Genomic DNA, 23,289 nt, shown 5'->3' with positions numbered 1-23,289 from the left:
AGGAAGGGAACATAAAAGGAATGTCCTTCCCTAGGTAAAGTCCCCAGAAAGTCTGTCTGCACAGTAACTCTAGGGAGAAAGCTCAGAATCCTTTCTTAATAGCCACCCTATCAGAGACATGAAGTGATTTTTTTTTTCCTTTGCCTTTCATAGTATGAACTTAGTGGTTTTCCTGGAGACAGGTAGGCTTCCTTGAAAATATGGGTCAGGAACTCAGGATTGTAGCCCCTAGCAGGTTCAGGCCTGCCCCTCTACCTTCTACATCATGCAGGTCACTTGAAGTTCCTGTCAACCTGTTACCTCCTGTAATTTCCTTTTCTCTGTATTTATCTGGGTTTTCGAGACAGGGTTTCTCTATGTATCCCTGGCCATCCTAAAACTCGCACTGTAGACCAAGCTGGCCTTGAACTCAGAGATCCTCCTCCTCTGCCTCCCAGTGCTGAGACTAAAGACATGCTCCACCACCACCTAGCTCTGCTATAGTTTCTACCCAGGACCATTGATCTGGGCTGTAATTCCATGTTAGGAAGCTGCCAGTGGACTTGGTTCCTGTAAGATGGAAAAGGATCACTATTTCTCCATCTTCTCTACCCCCTTCTCCCCCCCCCATCTCAGTTTGTTTGTTGTTGTTTGTTTTGTGGGTTTTTTGGGTTGTTTTTTTGTTGTTTTGTTTTTCAAACATGGTCTCTATACATAGATAGCCCTGACTATCCTGGAACTCACTACATAATCCAGGCTGGCCTTGAACTCACAGACATTCACCTGCCCCTGCCTGCCAAGTGCAGGAACTAAAGGCATGCCTACCTCCCACCTCCCCTCTCCCATTTCTAAATAGAAATGTAATCCTGGCTGTCCTGGTGCTCCTGGTGTAGCTCAGACTGGACTCTGGTGGTCTTCTTGCCTTTATCTTCCAAGCGTTGGGGTTACAGGGATAGACCGCCATACTACAGCCATTTACTTCTAGAGTTGAGGCTAGAAATTATCTTTTTTTTGTTGTTGTTTGTTTTGTTTTGTTTTTTGAGACAGGGTTTCTCTGTGTAGCTTTTGTGCCTTTCCTGGAACTTGCTTTGTAGACCAGGCTGGCCTCGAATTCCCAGAGATCTGCCTGCCTCTGCCTCCCAAGTGCTGGGATTAAAGGCATGCTCCACCACCGCCCAGCTTATCATTGTTAAATTTGGTTATTGCTAATATGTGAGCAAGCTACTAACTTTAATAACTTACCTACTGACTTTTCTACTTCTGTGATAAAGCACCATGGGCAGAAGCCACTTGGAGAGGAAGGGGTTTGTTTCAGAATACCCTGCGGACTTCCTGCAGGTGTCCTGATGGCGTTTTCTTACCTGAGGTTCCTCTTCCCAGATAATGTTAGCTTGTGTCAGGTTGACAAAAAACAAAAAAGGAAAAACTTTACCATTTATCAGAGTCTCATTCTAATAGGAATATTAGAGGAATAACTAGATAATTACACATAATCTTTGCAGAGAATAATATTAGCGCCCGTTTTATATGTTTTGTTGAGTTCTCTAGCAGTATCTATTTCCCATTCCTCCTCTCCAGTTTTCCCGTTTCTGTGTGTGCCCTTTTCTGTTGGGATCAACTGGACCTTGCTGTTGTCCTGATGCTAGTGGGACCCAGACCCTGCGCCTCCTGCTGGAATGCTTCTCTTCACTGGTTCGGTGCTCTGAGCAGCCGGCCTCTGCTGGGTTGCTTGTTGTCTTGTTTCTTTTGAACTTTGCAGTACTGTATGATTCATGTCGTTTTCTCTGCTTGCCACACCAGGAAACAGTTACTGCTAACAGCAGGGATGTGAGTGTAAGAACCATGAAGGATTTTGTCCCCAGGTCCCAGCAAGTGTACTAACCTTGTCCTGTCACCAGCCCCCAGGGCCCACTTGCCAGACTGAAAACCTCCATGTTCAAAGCTAAGCTAAGCAGAACAGCATTCTTGAAGACAGAAAGTATGTCAGGAGCCTATGCCTGCCTCCTGTGTTTTCTGATTAGTGAGTTGGTTCCCTCAGCTCCAGCCAGTGGGAACACCAGAGATGGGGGCCTCACTCCTTACTCTGGATGGACAGCTAACTCTCTGGCCTGATTCTGACTCTTAAGATGCAGCTCAGTCTCCAGAGCTCCCTTAGCTCTAAACTTCTGCCATTCCCCCAGGCTTTCTTTGTTTTCCACGTTCTTCCGAGACTCAGTCTTTTATAGAAGACTACAATTCCCAGAGTGCTCTCTTTGGATTGGCATTCATTTCCTGCAATGCCATAACAGCCAGGTGCACACATTTCCCGTCAATTGGCAGAAAATAACCTTGAGGAACCTTGACGGAGTGTGTCGGAGTTCAGAAAACTTAGGGATGGGTAAGCCTGCTTTCAATGTTTAGGCCACTTATTGTAGAAAATTTAAATTTTTATTTTTGCAGCTTAAGATTTTAGTAAAAGAAAAATTAAAGCAAAAGAAAGTTCATAGAAAAGCCAGACTGTTTTTTTTTTAAGAGACTGAAAGCTACAAATAGACTAGCTTGTTAGACTTTTTGTTTTGTTTTTATTTTCCTATGAAGTTGAATTTATGTACAGTGAAACACGAGTTCTTGAGGCTCTAGTTTGATGGGTTCAGCACATGTAGGCTCTGGAACTGGGTGTTTGGATTATGAATGGTTTGAGTGTCTTCACCCCCTGCCCACACTTCAGTGAAAGCAAGGAGCATGGCCAGGGCTGGCAGCAGTTTCCAGGCAGGGATCAGGGGTAGTGGAGGAGCAGAGAGAGCGAGCCAGCCCATCCAGGGTAGTCCAAGTTTATTGCCAGGGTGGAAGCATTGGTTGTTTAGTGCCCACCTGCTGTCACTTGTCCAAATTGGCATCCTTTAAGGACAGCGAGCTGAATGGTGGAGCCAGTGCTCAGTGGTGACATGCCGCTTTTCAGTCTCTTCTACACTGTACTCATGGGTTGTGCACCTTGGCACTCTGAGCAGCCTGATGTGTAGATAAGATGGTATGCCCTTCATTTCCAGTCACGTGTTTCCCACTCACCATCAGAGAATCTCCTGGTCCTGGTTCCTTTCACTTGCCAAGTGTCACAGACCAACTCATGAACCTTCAATCCACAGGATTGGTGGTACAGTTCTTTCTCCAGAAGGATCTGCTGAACTCCTGTTTATAAAGTGGCTGCCACAGCCTGAGGTGCCTTTTCCCAGGTCACAATGATTGACAGGCACTGCTTAATGGGCTTTAGCCAGACCTTGGGCAAGGCAGCAAGCTGTAGCACTAAGCAGTCTCTCCTGCCTTCTTTTCAGGTAGATGCACAAACCATGCCAAGGTGCTCATCTGCTGAGCAGGCCGCTCTAGTGGTTCTAGCCGGCCTGAGACCCTTGTGACCTACACATCTTTACTCTGCCCTCCTTCCCATCCCCTTCCTCTCCTTGTGTCCTCCCCACCCTCTCTTGGGACACCGCCACTTTTTACTTTGTGGTATCCCATGCCCTTTCTCACTTCTGGTTCTGATAATTCTGTCCTGCCAGCCCTGGATTTGCAGTTTGCTGATTTTCCACATCCCTCTCTAATCACTGCCCTGTCCAGGCCCCCAAAGCTCCTGTGAGACAGGACCTCTGCTTGAACCTGGTCATGCTGGTTCCCTTAGCCCAGAAGGAACAAACTGCAGTGTCCTTGAAAAGGACACACTGAACCCACACTTGCGCCTCAGACCTGGAGGCCCAAAGGCCAAGCCCCTGCCAGTCTTGCTCTCTGCTGAGACTACCTAGTCTTAGCCATTCAGCTCCTCAGACTCCCCCAACATTCCTGTCCCTTTTTCTTCCTTAACAGCTTAGGACATCCACGTGCCCAGCTTCTCCACAGCCTCCCTCTTCCTATCTGTCCCTTTGTGATAACCTGTTTTTCCCACTTAATCAGAATGCTTCCGTAAGTGTCTCCACCTGGTTTTTCTTTTTCTTTTTTGTGGTATGAGTGTTTTGTCAACATGTATTTGTGTACAACACATGCATGCAGTGCCTGCAGAGCCCAGAAAAGAGCATCAGATCCCCTGGGACTGGAATTAGACAGTTCTGAACCATCGTGTAGGTGCTGGGATCAAACCTAGGTCCTCTGGGAGAAGAGTCAAAACAGACTCTTAACTACTGAGCCATCTCTCCAGCCCCTCCACACAGTATCTAGAGAGGGTAAGCAGACACTCAGGAGCCAGCCCTGCTTCTCCATGAAAACCTGCTCACTCTGAGGGCTTGGTTCAGCCTGGCCCAGCTTTGCAGAAGCACATTTCCTGCCCTGGGTTCATGGGTGCCTTACCATGCCCACTTAGCTCTCACAGGTATTTTATGTCAGGGTCTGCTGTTTGGTTCCCCTTGCTTTTGTTGAGCTAGTAACTGAATACTTCCCCAGTGGGTGGTTCCTGTAGCCTTGTTGCTTTGGGAACCTGTTCCCAGGATGACTCTGAACAGCATGAACCCTCTCCCGAGGTGTAGCTGAGGGCTATGTAGATCGGTCCAGAATAGCCAGGGACTCTTCAGTCCCTACCCAGAAGAGGAAAGGATAAAGGAGGGATGGGTAGGGAGAGGGAGCACAGTAGTCTACATAGAGGGAGCAGCTAAAGCTGCCAGCACTTGAAACCTTGAAGGCTTTTGGACACCACACCCAACAGTGCTATGACTAACTAGTGGACCAGGCAGCCAGGACGAGAGTATGTGACTCATACCACCGGTTGTTTACATTCACAAGTCTTCAGAAAGTGAGTTGTTCTTTCTTCAAAATCAATATTTCTGGATTTACTGAGATGCTAAAGTTAGCAATATTCCAACAGTGGAGCTGTGTCCCAGCATGACAGCAGTTGTCCTGGGCTGTGAGGTCATTCGGGTCTCCACTGAACCATCTCTCCAGCCCCTAACTTAAACTGTTTGGTTTGGGTTTTGGTTTTTCTTTTCTTTCTTTCTTTCTTTTTTTTTTTTTTTTTTTTTTGGTTTGTTTGAGACAGGGTTTCTCTGTGTAGCTTTGCGCCTTTCCTGGATCTCACTCTGTAGCCCAGGCTGGCCTCGAACTCACAGAGATCTGCCTGGCTCTGCCTCCCGAGTGCTGGGATTAAAGGTGTGTGCCACCACCGTCCGGCTGTTGTTTGTTTTTCAAGACAAGGTTTCTCTGTGTAGCCCTAGCTGTCCTGGAAGTCGCTTTGTAGACCAGGCTGGTCTTGAACTCACAGACATCTGGGTTTAAAGGCTTGTGCTTCCACCACCTGGCACTTAAACTTCTTAATAACCACTTTAAGAAGGTAAAAGGGAACTAGTATAACTAATTTTAGTAATTATTTTGACTTCATTATCCAAAACACTGTCATTTCACTAAGTGGCCAGTAGTTTTCAGGGTTTTTTTTGGGGGGAGGGGATTTTTGAGACAGGGTTTCTCTGTGTAGTTTTGGAGCCTGTCCTGGATCTCACTCTGTAGACCAGGCTGACCTCAAACTCACAGAGATCCACCTGCCTCTGCCTCCCAAGTGCTGGGATTAAAGGCATGCACCACCACCGCCCAGCTATCACCAATAGTTTTTAAAGTTCTGAAATACTGAAATTATTTTCTGGACTGGGTTTTGAGAAGCCTATGGATGTGTCTGGACCAGCCACATCTCTAGTGCTAGAGTTGGCCACCTCAGGTCTGCAGCAGGCATGGGGTACTGGAAGCTAAGGTCAGCTACAAGATACTTAGCACCCATGTTCTCTCCTTGTGGTCTTGTCAGTTGACCCTTTACCTTCTGCCATGGAGAAACACTGACTTGCTTTCTCTCTGTAGTGGGAGCCCTGGACATTTCACAAGAGTGGAACCAGGTAAAACCTGCTCTTGAGTCTGCTTCTTTCACCCAGGTTTACCTGTGTTGTACAGTTGGTAACTAGTTGTTTTTATGACTGAAATTGTCTGGACATTGTCTGGACATGCTGTGTTGTGTCTCACTCAGCAGGCATTGGATGTGAGTCCTACTTTGGGCTATGATGCTGCTGCAGACAGTTAAGTCTGACTTTGGTGGGTTCTTAATTTCTGTAGGACCTGTGACTAGGGGTAGAGCTGTTGTTGGATCCTGCTCCATTATCACCTTTTTAAAAAATTAATTTTTTTTTTTTTAATCTATGTCGTTGTGTCCCATAGTTTGGACTGTTCTTGTTCGTTTGGGCTAGCATTCTGCCCACATCTGTGCTGGGAAACACTAGCACGTCTTCCCTTGAAGGAGCTCTGCTCCATTTGCCTGGGCTTCCGTATCTTCACTGTTAACACTCCTTTGGCTGCTGATTGGGTATATTGGTTATTTTCCCATTGCTGCGATAAAACACCATGACTACAGAAACTTAGGGAAGAAAGTTTATTTGGGCTTATGGTTCCAGAGGGATAGCAGTCTTTCATGGCAGGAGGTGGCAGACACAATGGCCAGGGCAGGAAGCTGAGAGCTCACATCCTCAGCCAGAAGCACAAAGGAGAGCTTACTGGAAGTGGCCTTAGTTTTAGCTCTCAGCCTGCTCCTGGTGACAGACTTCTTCCAGCAAGGCCACACTTCCTAAACCTCCCCAAACATCCACCAGGGACCAAGAGCTCAGTGCCTAATACTATGAAGAACATTTCCTAACTAGACTGCTCTGTGGTTTTGCTTCATCTTTCAGCTTCCCTGAATTAGGCTTACTCATATCTCACCATTTGGTCTTTTGGATTTATGGAGAGTGGTCTTGCAGAAGCAACAGCCTTGCTCAGAAGTTTAAGAGTATAGTAGCCAGTCTTGGTAGCTCAAACCTGTGATCCAGGCACTCTGGAAGCTGAACAGAAAGACATGTAGTCATCCTGAGTCATATAGTAAGACCTGTCCCAAAGGGGCTGAGGAGATGGCTCAGTGGTTAGAAGTGCTTACTGCTCTTCCAGAGGACCTGAGTTCAGATCCAGTACCCACTTGGGGGAGTTGGTTCTTTCCTTCTACTATGTGGGTTCTAGGGATCCAACTCAGATTGTCATGCTTAGCAGTGAGCACCCTCCCCTTTTAAATTATTTTAGTCCCTGGAAGAGGCAGCAATGGTGCTGACTGACTTTATGCATCCCAGACAGATCCTCAGACAGATTGGAGGGAAGAAACAGCAGGATCAGCTCTCTCCTGCCATACCTTTCCTCTCTCTCCTGGTCCGAGTCTCTCACCTGACATTTGAGGATCATCCTCCCTTGGAAGCAGGGTGAAGGTGCTGCTGAGCTTGTTTCTGCTGGAGTAATGACTGAGACAGGAGAACTCCAGGAGGGAGGAGCTGAGTGACTCCTAACAGGGGCTGTAGACGGACTTTTCTTTCCCACCACCAGTTCCAAAGTAACCGACATGGAGACTCAACATTAATTATAAATGCTCAGTCGATAGCTCAGGCACATTACTAACTAGTTCTTACAACTTAACCCATTTATATTCATCTACATTCTGCCATGTGACATTAACTCTCTTTATCTTGCACCTCATGTTTCCTCCGTGTCTTGCTGGCAACTCCTCCGACTCCACCCTTCTTCCCAGTGTCCTTAGTCTGGTTTTCCCACCTAACCGTATCCTGTCTAGCTATTGGCCAGCCAGCTTCTTTATTAAACCAGTCACAGCATGATTTACAGTGTACAGGATTATTCCACAGCAGGGAGGTCTAAAATAAAGGCAATGCCAGGCAGAGGTGAGGGGCAACAGAGGACACTGGGAATAGGAACGGGCATAGTTGGTTCTGGGCAGGGGCATCTGGGTCTGGAGCTGGAGTATGTGACTAGAACCAGGTGTGAACATTCGTGCAGCTCTGCCTCCTGAGAAGGTGCTTGAGCCCTCCCCGAGGAAGCCAAGGTGTTTCCCTGGGTTACTACACAGCCTCGCCCTGTCTTGAATATGCCCTATCAGGAGACTGAACGGCCTGTTGTTGCCAGCCTCCCACCCTAGGGGGCAGACATAGATCATCCCTATCCTGCCTGAGGCTCACAACACGGGGAGCAAAATAAAGGGGAAGGAGAGTGGAGAAAAGACTGTGGGCTGACTGTGGGCACAGGCGCTCACAGCACATACATACATAGGATAGACATGCTAATCATGCATGAGAGATTCTAGCATGCTTATAGGCAACAAACTGACAGGACTTTCTTGCATGTGTGCTTTCTAGTGGGTGTGTGAGAAGAGCTGTAAGGGAAAACTGGTATTTCCTCAGCACAGTGACAAGATGTCGCATGTCCATCATGGCTGCCCACATACATACCCAGCCACACTTCTCCATGCACAGTCCCTTGTAGTTTGGATGCTGCTAGGCTCATCTGACTTCTGCAGAGGGCCTGTGTGTTATGTTCTCTATGCCCTGGATTGGAACAGCTTGAGGTCACAAGCCTCACTGGAGTGTTTTTCAGCTGACCTCTGCCCCTTAGGGTAGAGGCTTCAACTGAGAGGTGGAGGCTAACTCAGCACCCTAACTATATGGGAGTAGATGGGAGCTTGGCCTGGGTGTGATCCAGCGAAGAGGTCCAGAATTTGACCTGCTGTACTCCCATAGACACGCAAATATGTTTGTAAATAAAATAATAAATTAAAGTTTTGTATGGCATTTACATATTTTATTTTATGTGAAAATGTTTTACCTGCATGTATGTGTGTACATACATGTTCTTGATGCCTGAGGAGGTCAGAAGACAGCATCGATCTCCCAGAACTGGAATTATGGATGGCCATGTGGTACTAGGAATTGAGCTCTGGGCCTCCACCAGAGCATACGTGCTTTAACAGCTAGGCCATTTCTCCAATGCAATAAAGACATTTTTAAGGACTGTCCAGATGGCTCAGTGGGTAAAGGCACTTGCTGCCAAATCTGTTGAGCTGAGTTCGGTTCCTGGCGCCCACTCGGTGGGAGACAGCTGACTGCTGTAGGTCGTCTTCCCTCCCTTTAAAGGCCCCTCTCTGGAGAGTCCCCCACTCTTTCAGTTCAGAGCTGTGTGGTATCGAAACTCAAGTCATCCCAGGGCTGCCCTGGCCAGCCCTGCACAGCTGTCTTGGAACACATTGTCAGTTGTTGATTTCTGGAAGTGGGACTGTGTCAGTTGGGAGATGAAGAATCCCACCTGGTAGACTGATGAGCTTGTCCATCTTCAGTTCTGTCTTCCTTTGAGTTGCTCTCCAAACTCCAGATTCAGTACTCAGACTTACGTCCTAGAAAGGTTCCAGAAGTATCCTGGCCATGTGTGGGAATCGGCCTGGGGGTCTTTATCGGTCCTACACAACCTCCTGCAGAGTACATCTTAGGGTCATGTGATTTAACCACAGACAGCACCCGCTGAGCAGCACTCAGCCGCTGTCCTCACAACTGCCTCACCTAGCAGCCTACCCTACTACCTCATCCAGCTTCCAGCTCCTCAGAGTTCTAGTATGCCACCTTCACACTTGGGAAACAATCGAAGAAGGCACAGTTGAATAAAGGAAGTGTAAAATTCTCTGGAAGCTGCCGGCCTCCAGTTCCAGCCTCACCCTCCTCTCCAGCCCCTCTGCTTTTCACAGCTGATTCTGTGGCCCACCTACTCCATTCCAATTCCAGGGGCTGGAGGAGGCACTCCGGCTTTCCTCTTTTCATCCCTCGTGACCCAGACGCTGGGCACTGCAGGGGCTCCACAGGGCATTGGAGGGTTGTGTGGCTGTTCTGACGGAAGTACGCTGCAGTGGGTCTCCACCCAAAGCCTGGCAAACCCCTGGAGGAAGCAAGTCATTTACTGTTACATCCTCTCATTTTCAGAGCCTCCCAAGATGAACCCAGTGGTGGAGCCGCTGTCCTGGATGCTGGGTACCTGGCTATCTGACCCGCCGGGAGTTGGTACCTTCCCGACACTGCAGCCCTTCCAATACCTGGAGGAGGTGCACATCTCCCATGTGGGCCAGCCTATGCTCAACTTCTCGTAAGTCCCCACCTGGCTCATGGCCTGCCTAGGTCTTCAGCTAACTCCAGACAGATCAAAGACAAGCCAGGAAGATGCAAAAGCAACTGTAGATTTGCTTCAGAAAAGCTCTCTTTCCCAGAACTGGCAGCGGAGGCACAGGGTTGGTAAAAATGGTCCTTTCTTGGTCCACGATAATCTTTAAGATGTTAGGCAGAGGACAAGTTTACAAGTTTGTTAATCCAAGCAGAAAAACTACTGGTATGGGTTTAATTAAATCTCTAGTGTCAGTCTGACCTGTATGGAAGTCAGCCACTCCAGTGTTGCTGAATGCAGGCATGTGGCTTTCTTTTGCTTTCGCCCTGTGCTAGGTGAGGTGTTCAAGGAAGTTTATGGTTCTCAATAGGAGATAGTGTTGCTTTTAAGGGTAACTGAAATGTAATTACAAAAGTAATATGCGTTTAGCAAGTTTAAATAGGAAAGTTGCTGGCTGCACATAATAGTCACTGCTGCTGTTATGCCACTGGGCACAGCCTGCCTGGCAGTGTGATAGTGCAGCTCTCGGGGGTCTGCAGGCCAGTAAGATTGTTCATGGCACCTCTCCCCCAGCAGCAAAGCCAGCTAGCCCGGGAGCTTCCAGCTGCGTTCCAGCTTGACTTCTCCATGTTCCGCAGCCAAAGCCTGTAGTCGTCATCAGGAAGATCCGACCATCTGGTTCTGACGTGACCAGCAGCAGTGGCAGTAGTCTTTATGACCCGGGGACCCTTCCTAACAAACAGCGTTTAGGGGAGGAACCCACCTCGGCACTGGAAGTTTTAGTTGACAGCCTCATAGCTTTTGGCATGTTTTCCCCTTCCACGCAGGAACCCTCTTTTAGACTCTTTACTGCTGGTTTTACTGTTTTTCAATGCTTCTCAAAAGCTATAATCATATTAACATTATACCACCTTTGTAATGAAGCCTTTTATCGAGGGTGGGCGGGACCTCTCAGACCACCACCATCCATTCCAAGCACGTTTTAGTTGATCTCAGGCCAGCAGTTAAAAGAGGACACTAAAGAAAGATGTTAGTGAGGTCCAGCACGGCATGTCTCAATTGTGTCCTCAAACAAGCACATGGGCTATGATGGCCTGGATAGAAGAGACTACTTAATGTAATTTTCTGTAGCCTAGTTATTCTCCATGAACTCTTTTGCCTCTTTATCCTTGGGCACTGTTGCCATGGTGCTGATCAGCGTTTATCCTCTCCTGATGGGCTAGCTCAAGTGTTGAGCACAGGCAAGAGCCCATGGGGAGCAGGACTGTTCATCACCTGCCGCAGGAGTTGGCTCCTTGGGTCTGCCAGCCAGACTCCGGGTTCTGTGAGAGTAATCACTACCACTGCCTGTCCCTCAACTCCATAAGCTGCTGTGAAAATTCCAGCCCAGGTGAACGGTTTCCACCCTAACATGATTTCCTGCAGGGAGAAATGTACACAGTTTCCTTGGGCCAGAGGTGGACCATCCACAAGCTTCCGAGTCTTCATCACTTCATGTTTTCTGTGACGCTCACTGGAATAGCATCTGTCTTTCTGCTGTTTTCCCCTCGGGAATTTCAGTTTGACACAATCTTGTCAGGTTTGCCTTCCAATGACCTGGACAAACTCTGCTTTATCCTTCCATGTCCTCTTGATTGCTGCAGCACTTTAAGGGCCCAATTAAGTGTCCTTTTAAGTCACCCAGATTCAGCAAAACCTCTTCTACCTTGTAAAGGTCGCACCCAGCAAGGGGCTCAGCTAAGCCACTACAGCCCCATTCCCATTCCCAGGGTCTCTGCTGAGTCCCTTCCTGCTCAGTGAACTGAGCACCATGCCCCACCTCTCTCTACCTTTCCTAGGTGGCTTCTGTCCCTGCTCTAGTTCAGACCCTGATTCGTGGGGACCTCGTGTCCCTAATGGCATCTATGAGCCAATCCACCAGGGACTGGGTTCCTTCCTGTTGTCTCAGGTTATCAGCCTTTGTTCCGGGAAGAGATAGGTGATTACTCAGTTACTCTCCTTCCACAGATTAATCGGTCCAGAGGCCAAAAAGCCAAGCCAGGCTGTGAGTCCTTTCACTGCCTTGTTCTTTGGTTTTTTTAAACAGATTTATTTATTATGTATGCAGTGCTCTGTCTGCATGTACGCCTGCACACCAGAAGGGGGCACCAGATCTCACTATAGAAGGTTGTGAGCCACCATGTGGTTGCTGGGAATTGAACTCAAGACATCTGGAAGACCCCTGAGCTTTCTCTCCCAGCCCCCTTCACTTCCTTCTTACATGCCCCTCCCAACTCAAGCTGTCCAAGGCACCCCGACTCTTGATTTTCTCTGCACCTGGTCTGCATGCTGAATCATAGACTTTCCCGTGCATCAGACAGAGGCTGGGCCTGAGCTGTAACTTCTGTCATTTTTACCTCTATTTTCCCTCTTACTGTCCGGCTCTTGAGGGCATTCAAGGTGTTTTGTCCCAGGAAGGACTCTTTAACAACACAGGCCTAATTTGTACTCTTCTCTTTGCCCGCTTCCCAGCAGCAAAAAGTGGTGAGCCGGCAACTTTCAATTCGTGCTTTTATCTAATTTATCTGCTAAATTAGACACTTAACATGGAGAATGCTAACGACATGAGCCTTCCCCCTGTAGTTCTTACAAAACTCTAGGTGACCCTCAAGTAGCTGCATCTCTGCAAAGTCCCATCTCATGTAGACGACGACCTCAGGGGGGGCCCTTTTCCTCAGTGTACTCCAGCAGTTCCCAAAGTCACTCACGGCTAGAGGTGAGGCCAAAGAGAATGACGGTTAGACTCTCTCTCCGGGGAAGCTCCTACAACTCTCCCCTTCTGCTAGGAGGGTTAAAAACTATTAGCTGGGTATGTGACACATGTCTTTAATCCCTGGGAGACAGAGACAGGCTATGAGTTACAGACCAGCCAGGGCTATCCAGTGAGACCCTGTCTGAAGAAACAGAAAGCTCCTTCACTGTCCCCATAGGCCTAGCTGTCACTGTGTTTTGCTTCTTCCATTGCCATGACTATGAGGCTGAGGTGATCTCCAAGGTGGCATGGGATGATCATCTCAGAGGAGAAACCTTGCCCCAGCACTCTGTGGGACCACTTTGAGGCCCTGCTGTCGTCTTCACCTCTCTTGTTTCCTATCCAGGTTCAACTCGTTCCACCCAGACACACACAAGCCAATGCACAGAGAGTGTGGCTTCATCCGCCTCAAGCCCGACACCAACAAGGTGGCCTTTATCAGTGCCCAGAACACAGGTATGGTGCCCCTACCCAGGGCCTGCTGGCCAGTGTGACAGCAGTTGTCTCAGTGACTTAGAAGTATGTTTCTGCCCATGGTCTGTGGGACAATGAAGATACAGTTCCCCACAGACTTGAGCCTTCCTCCTAGCACGATCTTCGTTGTGGTATTTGCCTGTGCTAACACAGTACATGCCCAAAGGATAGATCCTGGAAAGATCAGGCCAACTGGCCTCATGGTCTTTGTCTGGAGTCTGGCCATCTGATGTCTCAGAAAGCACTCAACAGGCTGTATGCCTTTGGCCATGTCCAGTCTCCCTCCTGTTCAGGGTTAACTGACTTGGAATGGTACTAGCACCAGGCACTGTCAGGCATGAACGTATGCGAAAGCCGGAGGGCTGTCGTCTACAGCCCCTTCTTCAGCACAGGGCAGTACTGCACCTGAGGGTGGGGCTCTGCCGACCAGGCGGGAAATGCAGTAGGAGGGCTGGGGTTCAGACACTTCTGCAGAGGGTGACCCTCCATTGAGCATTTGCCCTATACTCCCCATTACTTAGAGGGGTGAGGCAGGAGGATCTTTACCCCGTGACTTCCAGACCAGCCTAAACAACATAATGAGACCCCCTTCTCAAAAACAAGTGTGGGAGCTGTGGAGACAGCTTAGTGAATAAAGTGCTTACTGTAAGCATGAGGACCTGAGTCCAGATCCCCAGTACCCACATAACAATGCTACACATCTGCAAGCCCGGCATTGGGAGTGTAGAGACAGATCTCTAGGGCTTTCTACATGTCTCCAAAACAAGTAAGGAAGAAAGCCACAGAAGAAAACCATACCCACAGAGAGACAGAGAGAGAGAATTCTGAGTCATTTCCTTGGTATCTGCAAGAAGAAGAAGAGAAGAACTTCAGAGAAGGAAGAAATGCTGTACCTGCATGGTAGCAAAGTTCAGGTTTCCCCGACTGCACAGTGCTTTGAAGGTGGGCGTGGCGTGGAAGGACACTAACTGCCCCTCCCTTGCAGGTGTTGTGGAAGTGGAGGAGGGTGAAGTGAACGGGCATGAGCTGTGTATCTCGTCCCATTCCATCTCCAGGATCTCCTTTGCCAAGGAGCCCCATGTGGAGCAGGTGAGCCCAGCCTCCCTCTCATTTGTTCCAGAGTATTTGCACTTGGCAGTGGTACCACACCATCTGACGGACTTGGGAGCTCCATGCTGCTGTCTCCAGCTCTTACCATTTCCATCCCCCCACCCCTCCCATGGTGTAAAGGATCCCTACTGTGATAGCTGGGGCCTGCACCTTCAGGTTTGTTGTTTTTCATCACAAACATCCCTTTATGTGTGCTTTACACTTTTGTAACTATATCCAAATCTACTGGACACATTTCTCCTAAATTACTGAGTCGGAGGGGTAGGTACATTTTGAATAGGAGATCCTGGTAAATTGTTTAACCGTGAAACTAGTCGCATTAGCTGACAGTCACTGGTCCCTGCTCAATCCCATTCTTGTTTTCAGTCTAATTGGTAAATGTGTATTACCTTGTATATTCCATTTATGCTGGGTTTTCTGTCGGTTGTGATTCTATTATTGACTTACAGGAGGTTTTTAATCTGTTGTCTGTTCCCTTTGTGGCTAGTGTGGCCCCAGTCAGTCCCAGGTGTTTCTTTTATCACATCTGGACTCAGATTCCTGCTTAGGAATTTGTTTTCTACTCCAAAATAATAATAATAATAATAATAATAATAATAATAATGCCTCGTTTTCGTGGCTTTGCTTTTTTCCATTAGACCGCTAATCTGTCATATTTGCCTTTCTATGTTATTTGTATGTTCTGACATGTGCCTGCTGAGTGACTTGTAGCCCTCATGTGGTTTATAAGGTGTGATGTATCTCTTAGACCACACTCATATGATCATATGGTTCCACCTGCATATTCACTTGGTTTTTCGAGACCTTGTTTCTCTGTGTATCCCTGGCACTCTCTCTGTATCCCAGGCTGGCCTTGAACTCAGAGATCCACCTGCCTCTGCCTCCCAGTGCTGGGATTAAAGGTGCATGCCACCACCGCCTGGCTAGTTATTTGTTTCCTTGATGTCCTTTGCTGTACAGAAGATTGTAGCTTCATGAGGTCCCACTTATTAATGGCTATGTTGTCAGAATCCTGTTCAGAAAGTTCCTTCCTGTGCTGATGAGTTAAGGCAGATTCCCTACTTTCTCTTCTATCAGACTGAAGATCTTTAATCCATTTAGAGTTGTGCAGGGAATTAGATGAGACTCTGTTTTCATTCTTCTAGCTGCAGCTAGCCAGTTTGACTGGCATGGTTTGTTGTTAAACACGCTGTCTTTTCTCCAGTGGATGTTTTTTGTTTCTTTCTCAGAAATCAGGCTGGGCATGGTGGCAGAGTTTCTGTGAGTTCAAGGCCAGCCTGGTCTACATAGTTAAGGATAGCCAGAGCTACATTGTGAGACCTTGTCTCAGAAAGCAAAAAAAAAAAAAAGGTTTCTGTAGGTATGTGGAGTTTTGTGAGTTATGTGTGGGTCTTGTCTTCATTTCTGTTCCATTGATCGGCATATCTGTTCCACTGTGCCTTTTTTTTCTTACAGATTTCTGTTGTTCAGTCTTTGTGTGGTTTTGAAATCTCAATAGTGTGTTGTTTTTATATCTGCGGCACAGCAGCTATAGCTAACCCTACTGCTGCCCCAACTGCTGACTGTGTCTCCACAGCTGCAGCCTCGAACTGGGGGAGCCTTCACATCCCACCACCACCGACTCAGCCCCCTCCACATAGGGAGGCAAATGCTGTTTTAACTAAGTCTCTGTCCTTTTATTTGACAATAAAGACTGGGGAGCCAGATGCTGGGGTGAAAACCTGCTAGCTCAGGGAGGCAGAGAAAGCAGCCAGATGACCTTTCTCCTTCACCAGTCCTAGAAAGAGACCTTCTCTTTTGCCATCCCAAACCAAAAAGGACACCAAACTCAAAGTCCCTCCTGTGCATCTCTATCCGTCTCCCTGACTCCCTCTGACTCTCTATGGCTACTTCCTGTCAACTAGTTGCTTGCTCTACCTCTTGATCTATGGTCTATTTTGTTTAATCCTGTTTACAATAAACAGAAAGCTCTAAGATGAAGGGTGTGTACTAGGGCTGGGCCACACCACAGCTAGAGGCAGGTTTTTCCAATAAATAACGCAGTATCGGGGTTCACAGTGTCATCAAATGTCCTGCAACAATAGTGGTGTTATACAAAAACTTTGGAAATTCCCTACTTTGTAGAACAGTCTGAGGTGTTGGTGTCAGCTCTTTGAGGATCTAGTACAGTTATGTCTGAATCCATCTGGCTCTGAGCTGTTTTTACTCGAGAGATTTTTAATTACTCTTCTATTTCACTGTGGGTTATGGTCATCGTGATTTATCTTTGGTAGGTCATTTGTGACAAAGAAATTTCTGTTTCTATTAGATTTCCCAATTTGATGGAATACAGTTTGTTTATTCCCTAAGTATGGCCGTATGATTCCCTGCATCTCTTTGATGTCTACAGTGTCTCCCTTTTCATTTCTAATTTTATTGATTTGAGTCCTCTCCTTTTCTCTTGGTTGGTTTAGCTAAAGGTTTGTTGATCTCACTGATTTTTTTTTTTCCAAAGAACCAACTCTTCATTGACCTTTGTATCTTTTGTTTTTATTTCATTAACTTCAGCCATGAGTTTATTTCTTCCCATCGAATCTGTCTGGGCATTATTTCTTCTTGTTTTTCTAGAGCTTTCAAGTGTGTTAAGTTATTAATATAAGATCTCTCCAATTTTTTGATATAGGTACTTTATGCTATGAACTTTCCTCTTAGAACTGCCTTCATTTTGGTATGTTGTATTTTCATTTTCACTTAATCTAAAAATGTTGAATTTGTCTTGATCCTAGTTTTCATTTGGTAGTGAGTTCTTTAGCTCCATGAAGTTTGTGCACTTTCTGAACTTCCGTTGTTGTTGACACCCAGTTTTAATCCACAGTGGTGAGATAGGATTTGTTAAAACTTGCTTTGTGTTCTAATATGGGATGAATTTTAAAAAAAGGTGTATGGACTGCTGCTGATAAGGAAGTATATTCTTTAGTGTTTGGGGTGAAGTATCCTCTAAATGTCTATAAGATCCATTTGATTTGTGATGTTATTTAGCCCCAGTATTTCTGTTTAGTTTCTATCTGGGTGACCTCTCTATTGGTGAGTGTAGGGTTTTGACATCAGCATCACTGTGTGAGGGTCAATTTTAGTTGCAGTAGTGTTTCTGTTATGAGCTTGAGCGTCCTTGTGTTTGGTGCAGAGATGGTTAGCACTGTAACATCCTCTTGGTGGATTTTCCTTTAATGAGTATGTGGTGATCTTCCCTATCTCTTCTGATTAGCTTTGATTCGAAATGTGTTTTGTCAGATACTAAATAGATACATTCCTGCGTATGTCTTAGTTCTATTGGCTTGGAGTTCCTTTTCCATCCCTTTACCCTGAAGTGATATCATTGATGGTGAGGTTTGCTTATTGGAGGCAGCAAAAAGATGAATCTATGCCTATTATTTATAGGTTTGGGTTTTTTCATAGTGTCCCAGATTTTCTTAATGTTTTGGGCCTTGGTTTTTTAGATCTAACTTTCTTTGACTGAGCTGTCCGTTTATTTTCTCTTGTCTTCCAGATGTGGAATTCTGTCTTCTACTTGGTTTGATCTGTTGGGTGAGGCTTTTATCTCAGCTTTTTGTTTGACTTCTTGAGTTTTCAATCACGAGTTTTATTTCAGTTTGGCTTTTCTTTAGTGATTCTATTTCTTTGTTAAATTCTATTTTCATGTCTTGGATTGTTTTCATTAATTCATTCAACTCGTTGCATGTGTTTTTCTGGTCTTCATTGAGACATTTATTTAATCATTTATTTATTTATTTTTATTTTATGACCATTGGTGGTTTACCTGCATGTGTGTCTGTGTGAAAGCGTCAGATCCCCTGGAACTGGAGTTACAGACAGGTGTGAACCGCCATGTGGATGCTGGGTGTTGAACCCAGGTCCTCTGGAAGAGCAGCCAGTGCCCTCACACACTGAGCCACCTCTCCAGCCTCTATTCATATCCTTTTTAAGGTCCTTGAATGTATTCATGAGTGCTATTTGAAGTCCTGTCTTGGGCTTCAGCTCTATTGCTTGTCTCAGGAAATACTACAATAGGAGCTGGTTTCTGGAGGAGGCATGTTGTCTTGGTTGTTAATGTTGTGTTTGGGGCATGTGATGTAAGCATCTGGGGTACATTCATGGTGTTTCTTGGTGTGGGTGTCTATCTGGTCACACCTTTGTTGGGTGTGTGTTCAGGTCTTTGTTTGCTGTCAGGCTGTGGATCAGCTGAATGACGCTCAGTTTTGAGTCTTGGGACCACTTGGGTTTCAAGGACCAGTGTCTGTGCTGGCTGAAGTTCTGGTTGGATCTCTAGAGACAGAAAGCAGTCCCAGAGCAACATGGTGGGAAAGGTGATTTGTGAGTGGCCACACAAGCTGGCTGACCTGGGGATCTCTATGGCTGAGTAATGTTCCTTTGATTAATAATTCAATCTTTTTTTTTTTTTTTTTTTTTAAAGACAGGGTTTTTCTGTGTAGGTTTGGCTCTCCTGGAACTCACTTTGTAAACAAGGCTGCCCTCAAACTCAGAGATCTACCTGCCTCTGCCTCCCAAGTGCTGGGATTAAAGGCCTAGGCCATTATGCCCAGCTGATAATTCAGTCTTATTTATCCATTCATCACTGATGAACCGCAGTGTATTGCTAACTTGGGGCTATTTGAAATAATTTTGATCTGCTGTATGCACATTTTAAGCATAATCTCCTATTCTGAGGCTGTTTTTGAAGCTATTTCCAGATAGCCTCAGAACTCCTTTCCAGAGATTTGTAGGGTGAGGAACAAAGTGTATTATTTAACATTTGTCCTGCTAATACCTTAGGACTCAATATTTTGACAAGCTGTCTCCATTACCCCCATCTACAGACCTCTCCCTACCACCACTGCCACCATGGAGTCCAGAAGTTATTGCTGTTCCCCAGGCCCAACCAGCTCTACCTCTGACAGCCCTTGTCAGACTGTGCAGTCTGAACTGTCCTGTGATGAAGGCTACTTAATCACACTGTGTAAAGATGGGTTGCTGTGATTGCTGTAATAAAAAGCTGACGCCAGTAGCTAGGCAGGCAAGGAAAGGCAGGACTTCCCGGCAAAGAGAGGGGACTGGGAGGAGGAGCCTAGGCCCATGGAAACTGCCAGTGAGACACTGAAGAAGTCGGAATACAGTGCAGAGGAGAGGTAACCAAGCCACGTGGCAGAACACAGATGAATAAAAACCGGTTAGTAAGTTCTAAGAGCTAGTTGGGAAGAAAACAAAGCTTAGGCCAAACTTTCATAGTTAATAATAAGTCTCCACGCCATTATTTGCTGGCTGGTGGTCCAGATAGTCCCAAAAGAAAATCCAACTACAGTCCTGCTTGAGTAGCTGTAGACAGTGGTCGAGGCCCACCCACCCTGACAAAGGTTCAGAGGCCTGGTGTGACAGCCTCCTGGAAGGTACTCAAATGGTCGCCCTCTGGAACAGTATTCTAGCCTGCGTCCCTCGGCCTGCCAATAGAGTGGGGCAGCCTCGGGAAGTCGTACTGATGGACCATTCCTCCTGCGCCTTGTTCTTTTACGCCATGAAGTTCTTTCTGTAATTTAGATATATACCTTTTATGATTTAGATAGACACATTTTGTGAATGATGAGTGCTGTGGGACACAAATAGCTTTTCAGTTTGTATTTTACCTTTTATTTGGTCTGGAGAGTTTGGTTTGGTTTGGTTTTTTTGCTTGTTTGTTTGTTTTTGAGGCAGTCTCACATAACCTGACATAGGTAAGGTTTCCTGCTTCCATCTTAGAAGAGCTAAAATTACAGGAATATGCCACCAAATCCTGCCATAAGTTCTACTCTTAGAATGCTTTATTGAATAGTTTTTATGTACTAACAAGAAGACTGAACTATTTTTCTGTAAGTTTTACAGTTTAAATGAAGTCTTTGGGTCATTGATCCATGGAGGCTGAACTATGTGTACCGTGGAGCACAGTCTTCTCTCCCAGGTGACATCCACCTACTGAAGAGATACCCACCCTGCTACTCCAAGTACTAGCTCTGCCTCCTGACCATCCTTTTTCTCTCTCTGTTCAAAGTAATCTGTGAACCTCACGTTGGTTCCAAACTGGTACCATAATGTCTTGATTATTTTGACTTAATAGATTTTGTTATTTGCTGTGGAATAATCCTTCTGTACACTGTGTGAATATATGTTACTATGATTGGTTTAATAAACAAGCTGACTGGCCAGTAGCTGAACAGGATGAAGTTAGGTGGGAAAGCCAAACTGAGAATGATGGGATGAGGAAGGGCAGAGTCAGAGCAGTTGCCAGCCAGAGGCAGAGGGAGCATGTTAGTAAAGGTACCGCCGCATGGCAGAGCGTAAATAAGGAATATGGGTTAACTTAAAATATAAGAGCTGGTTAGTAACAAGCCTGAGCTAGTGGCTGAGCATTTATAATTCATATAAGCCTCAGTGTGTTTATTTGAGAGTAGCTGTGGAATGGGAAAACTCCACCTACAATTATTGTTTATTTAGGATTTGTATTTGTTTTTTAAGATTCAATTCTAGGCCAAGTGGTGGTGGTGCATGCCTTTAGTCCCAGCAAAGGCAGGTGGATCTCTGAATTTTGAGGCCAGCCTCGTCTACAGAGCAAGTTCTATGACAGCTAGGGCTATAGAGAGAGACCCTGTCTTGGGGGGGGGGGGGGGGCGGAGTAAAAGTTGAGACTTTGCTTAAGGTCCCCTCACCACAGAGCAGTTCTTGAACTGGACTCACTAGTCTGTTTCTGCTTGGTCTTACCCCCAGCTCTTGTACAGCGCTGGGCTGGGAGCCAGTGGAAGCCAGGTGATGTTTTCAACTAGACAGGCTCCAAATCCAGGAAAGACCTCCAGTCCTTCCTGGGCCAATGGGTAGTCTAAGTGGGGTGCCACCTCCACCTCTTCCCTCCTTATTTCCATGGTGCTTCCTGGTACCCTGAAAGAACTGTTTTTTTTTGTGACAGGGTCTCAAGCGTCCCAGGCTGGCCTTGAATTCATGTTACTCCTACCTCTACCTCCCAGGTACTGGGATTACAGGTGTGCAGCACCACATCCAGTTTATTTAGTGCTGGGGATCTAACCTGAATTAAAAAAGCAAGCACTCTGCTGATTGAACTCCATCTTCAGTCCCTAAAGAGACTTTTGATTGGTTTTTCTGTTTTTAAATTTATTTGTGTATATCTGTGTGTGTCTATGTACACGTCAGGTCCTCTTGATAGAGCAGTAAGTGCTCTTAACCACTGAGCCATTTCTTCAGCCCCTCTAACCAAACTTCTAATGACTGACATTTTTATCTTTTTCTCAGCAAAAGGGTTGGGAGTCCAAGTAGTGGGCATGGCAGAGGCAGCCTGTGATTTTGGCGCTCTGAAGTGTTAGGCCCTTAGAAAGTTGATTAGATATTCATTTATCCTATGGTCACACTGTGTCCACAAGCATTCCACACAGGAGGGCTGTGATTCAGGACGTGACTCAGGATCTATTCATCTTCTTGTGGGAAGAGCCATAAGATATAATAGACCAGTGGTCCCTAAGTACACGTTTGTTATGGTTTAAGGCTCAGATGGAAGTGGGAGATTATAGCCAGCAGAACATCATCAAATATTAACAGACTAAATAATAGGTCACTTCTGGAAAGCTGACCTCATACCAACCCTGTGTCTACCTGTTGGTTGGGAGAAGTGGCTGGTATGTCCCATGGTGGTTCACGCCCAAAGTCTCAGCCTTGGTGGGGGTATTATCCTGCTTACAGACCTGTGACCAGTGACTGACACAGATGGATGGATGCTCCAGTGTTTGTTCAGTGTTTGTTTCTGTTTTTCCAAAACAAAACCGAGGCTAGCTTGGAACTCGTGTAGCCAGGCTGACCTAGAATTTGAGCTGGCTCTCCTGTCCCAGCCTGCTGAGTGCTAGGATGATGGGCATGCGCCACCACACCCAGCTCCTGATGATAGTCCAAAGGTGTAAAACTTAAGTGCTTTGTTTTGTTCTCCATCAGATTACTCGAAAATTCAGACTGAATTCTGAAGGCAAACTTGAACAGACGGTCTCTATGGCAACCACTACACAGCCAATGACTCAGCATCTTCATGTTACCTACAAGAAGGTGACCCCATAACCTGGAGCAACTCCCAGAGCCTGGGGAGGGGCCTGGCTCCTGCATCTAGCCCCCCAGTTTAGTAGACATCCTACGCAGACATGGTGTGGCCACAGGCTCTGCTGACACAGAACTATTGTCCTGGTGATCTTGTAATGGCATAGAAAACCAAATAAAAGGCCTTTATTTTTATGGCTGAGGATTTTGAATATTATCACTGTGTAGACTGTACATTTTTTATCTGCTGCTGATAGCTTGTTTTCCAGTCTTTAAGATATTAAGAAAGGATCACATGCCCCTCTTTCCTGTCCTTTCCTCCCTCCCCACCTACTTCTTACAGGCTTTGTTTCTGCTTTTTGCACGGCTGTGCAGACTGTAGTGCTCACGATGCCCTCTAGCCCTAACCCTCCTCGGCAAAGATTTCCTTTCCTCTCTTTCCCCCAAGTACTGGAGGTGGAATCCAGGCCTCTCCACAGTGAGCCCCACCAGCCCATCCCAGCTCTCAGCCTTGCCTGTTTGTTGCCAGTCTCCCAGCAGCCTTCCACCTGGAAGTTCTGCGTGCCTGACCATAAGCTCGGCAGCCTCTGTCCTATTCTGTTACTTCTGGTTGTCGTGGCTGGGAATTGCTCAGAAGCTCCCTCCAGAGCTGGCTGAGTTGGCCCCTGAGCCCCCTGGCCATGAAGCTGGCACTTAGAGCTTTCGCCTTGGGTTTGTGCTTTGGCGTAAGGATACCCCGCGGTGTCTGTGGACACCCAGGAGATAGCACTTCTCACCCCACCCACCACCCACCTGCCCTTACCCTGCTGCCAGACAAATGCTTATTTGTGAGTTCCATGCAGTTTCAGTCAAGTGCTGTTTTTGCTTTGGCAGACATCAGGTTATCCCTAGAGGCCCAAGGAGTCTTT

General features: G+C 46.6%; 1 protein-coding gene across 3 annotated transcripts in view; it reads left to right on the top strand.

Moving 5' to 3' along the window:
* The window catches only part of Thap4 (THAP domain containing 4), a 40,623-nt gene extending 18,025 nt beyond the window's left edge, over positions 1 to 22,598 (top strand). The window contains exons 3-7 of one of the 3 annotated variants that reach the window (XM_036172821.1): positions 9,741 to 9,900; positions 13,053 to 13,162; positions 14,166 to 14,269; positions 17,817 to 17,854; positions 22,286 to 22,348. In XM_036172821.1, coding sequence (XP_036028714.1) covers positions 9,741 to 9,900; positions 13,053 to 13,162; positions 14,166 to 14,269; positions 17,817 to 17,846 — 404 coding nt within the window. In that variant the 3' untranslated portion in view covers positions 17,847 to 17,854; positions 22,286 to 22,348. Of the gene's footprint in view, positions 1 to 2,265; positions 2,357 to 9,740; positions 9,901 to 13,052; positions 13,163 to 14,165; positions 14,270 to 17,816; positions 17,855 to 22,285 lie in introns of those variants that run through there. The other 2 variants (XM_036172822.1, XM_036172820.1) reach the window with 2 other exon arrangements.
* Positions 22,599 to 23,289: the final 691 nt, after the last annotated feature.

This window comes from Onychomys torridus, chromosome 23, assembly GCF_903995425.1.
Source record: "Onychomys torridus chromosome 23, mOncTor1.1, whole genome shotgun sequence".
In the NCBI taxonomy this organism is placed as follows: Eukaryota; Metazoa; Chordata; class Mammalia; order Rodentia; family Cricetidae; genus Onychomys; species Onychomys torridus.
Note: the sequence above shows the minus strand (reverse complement) of the source record. Positions and strands in the feature narration are given on the sequence as shown.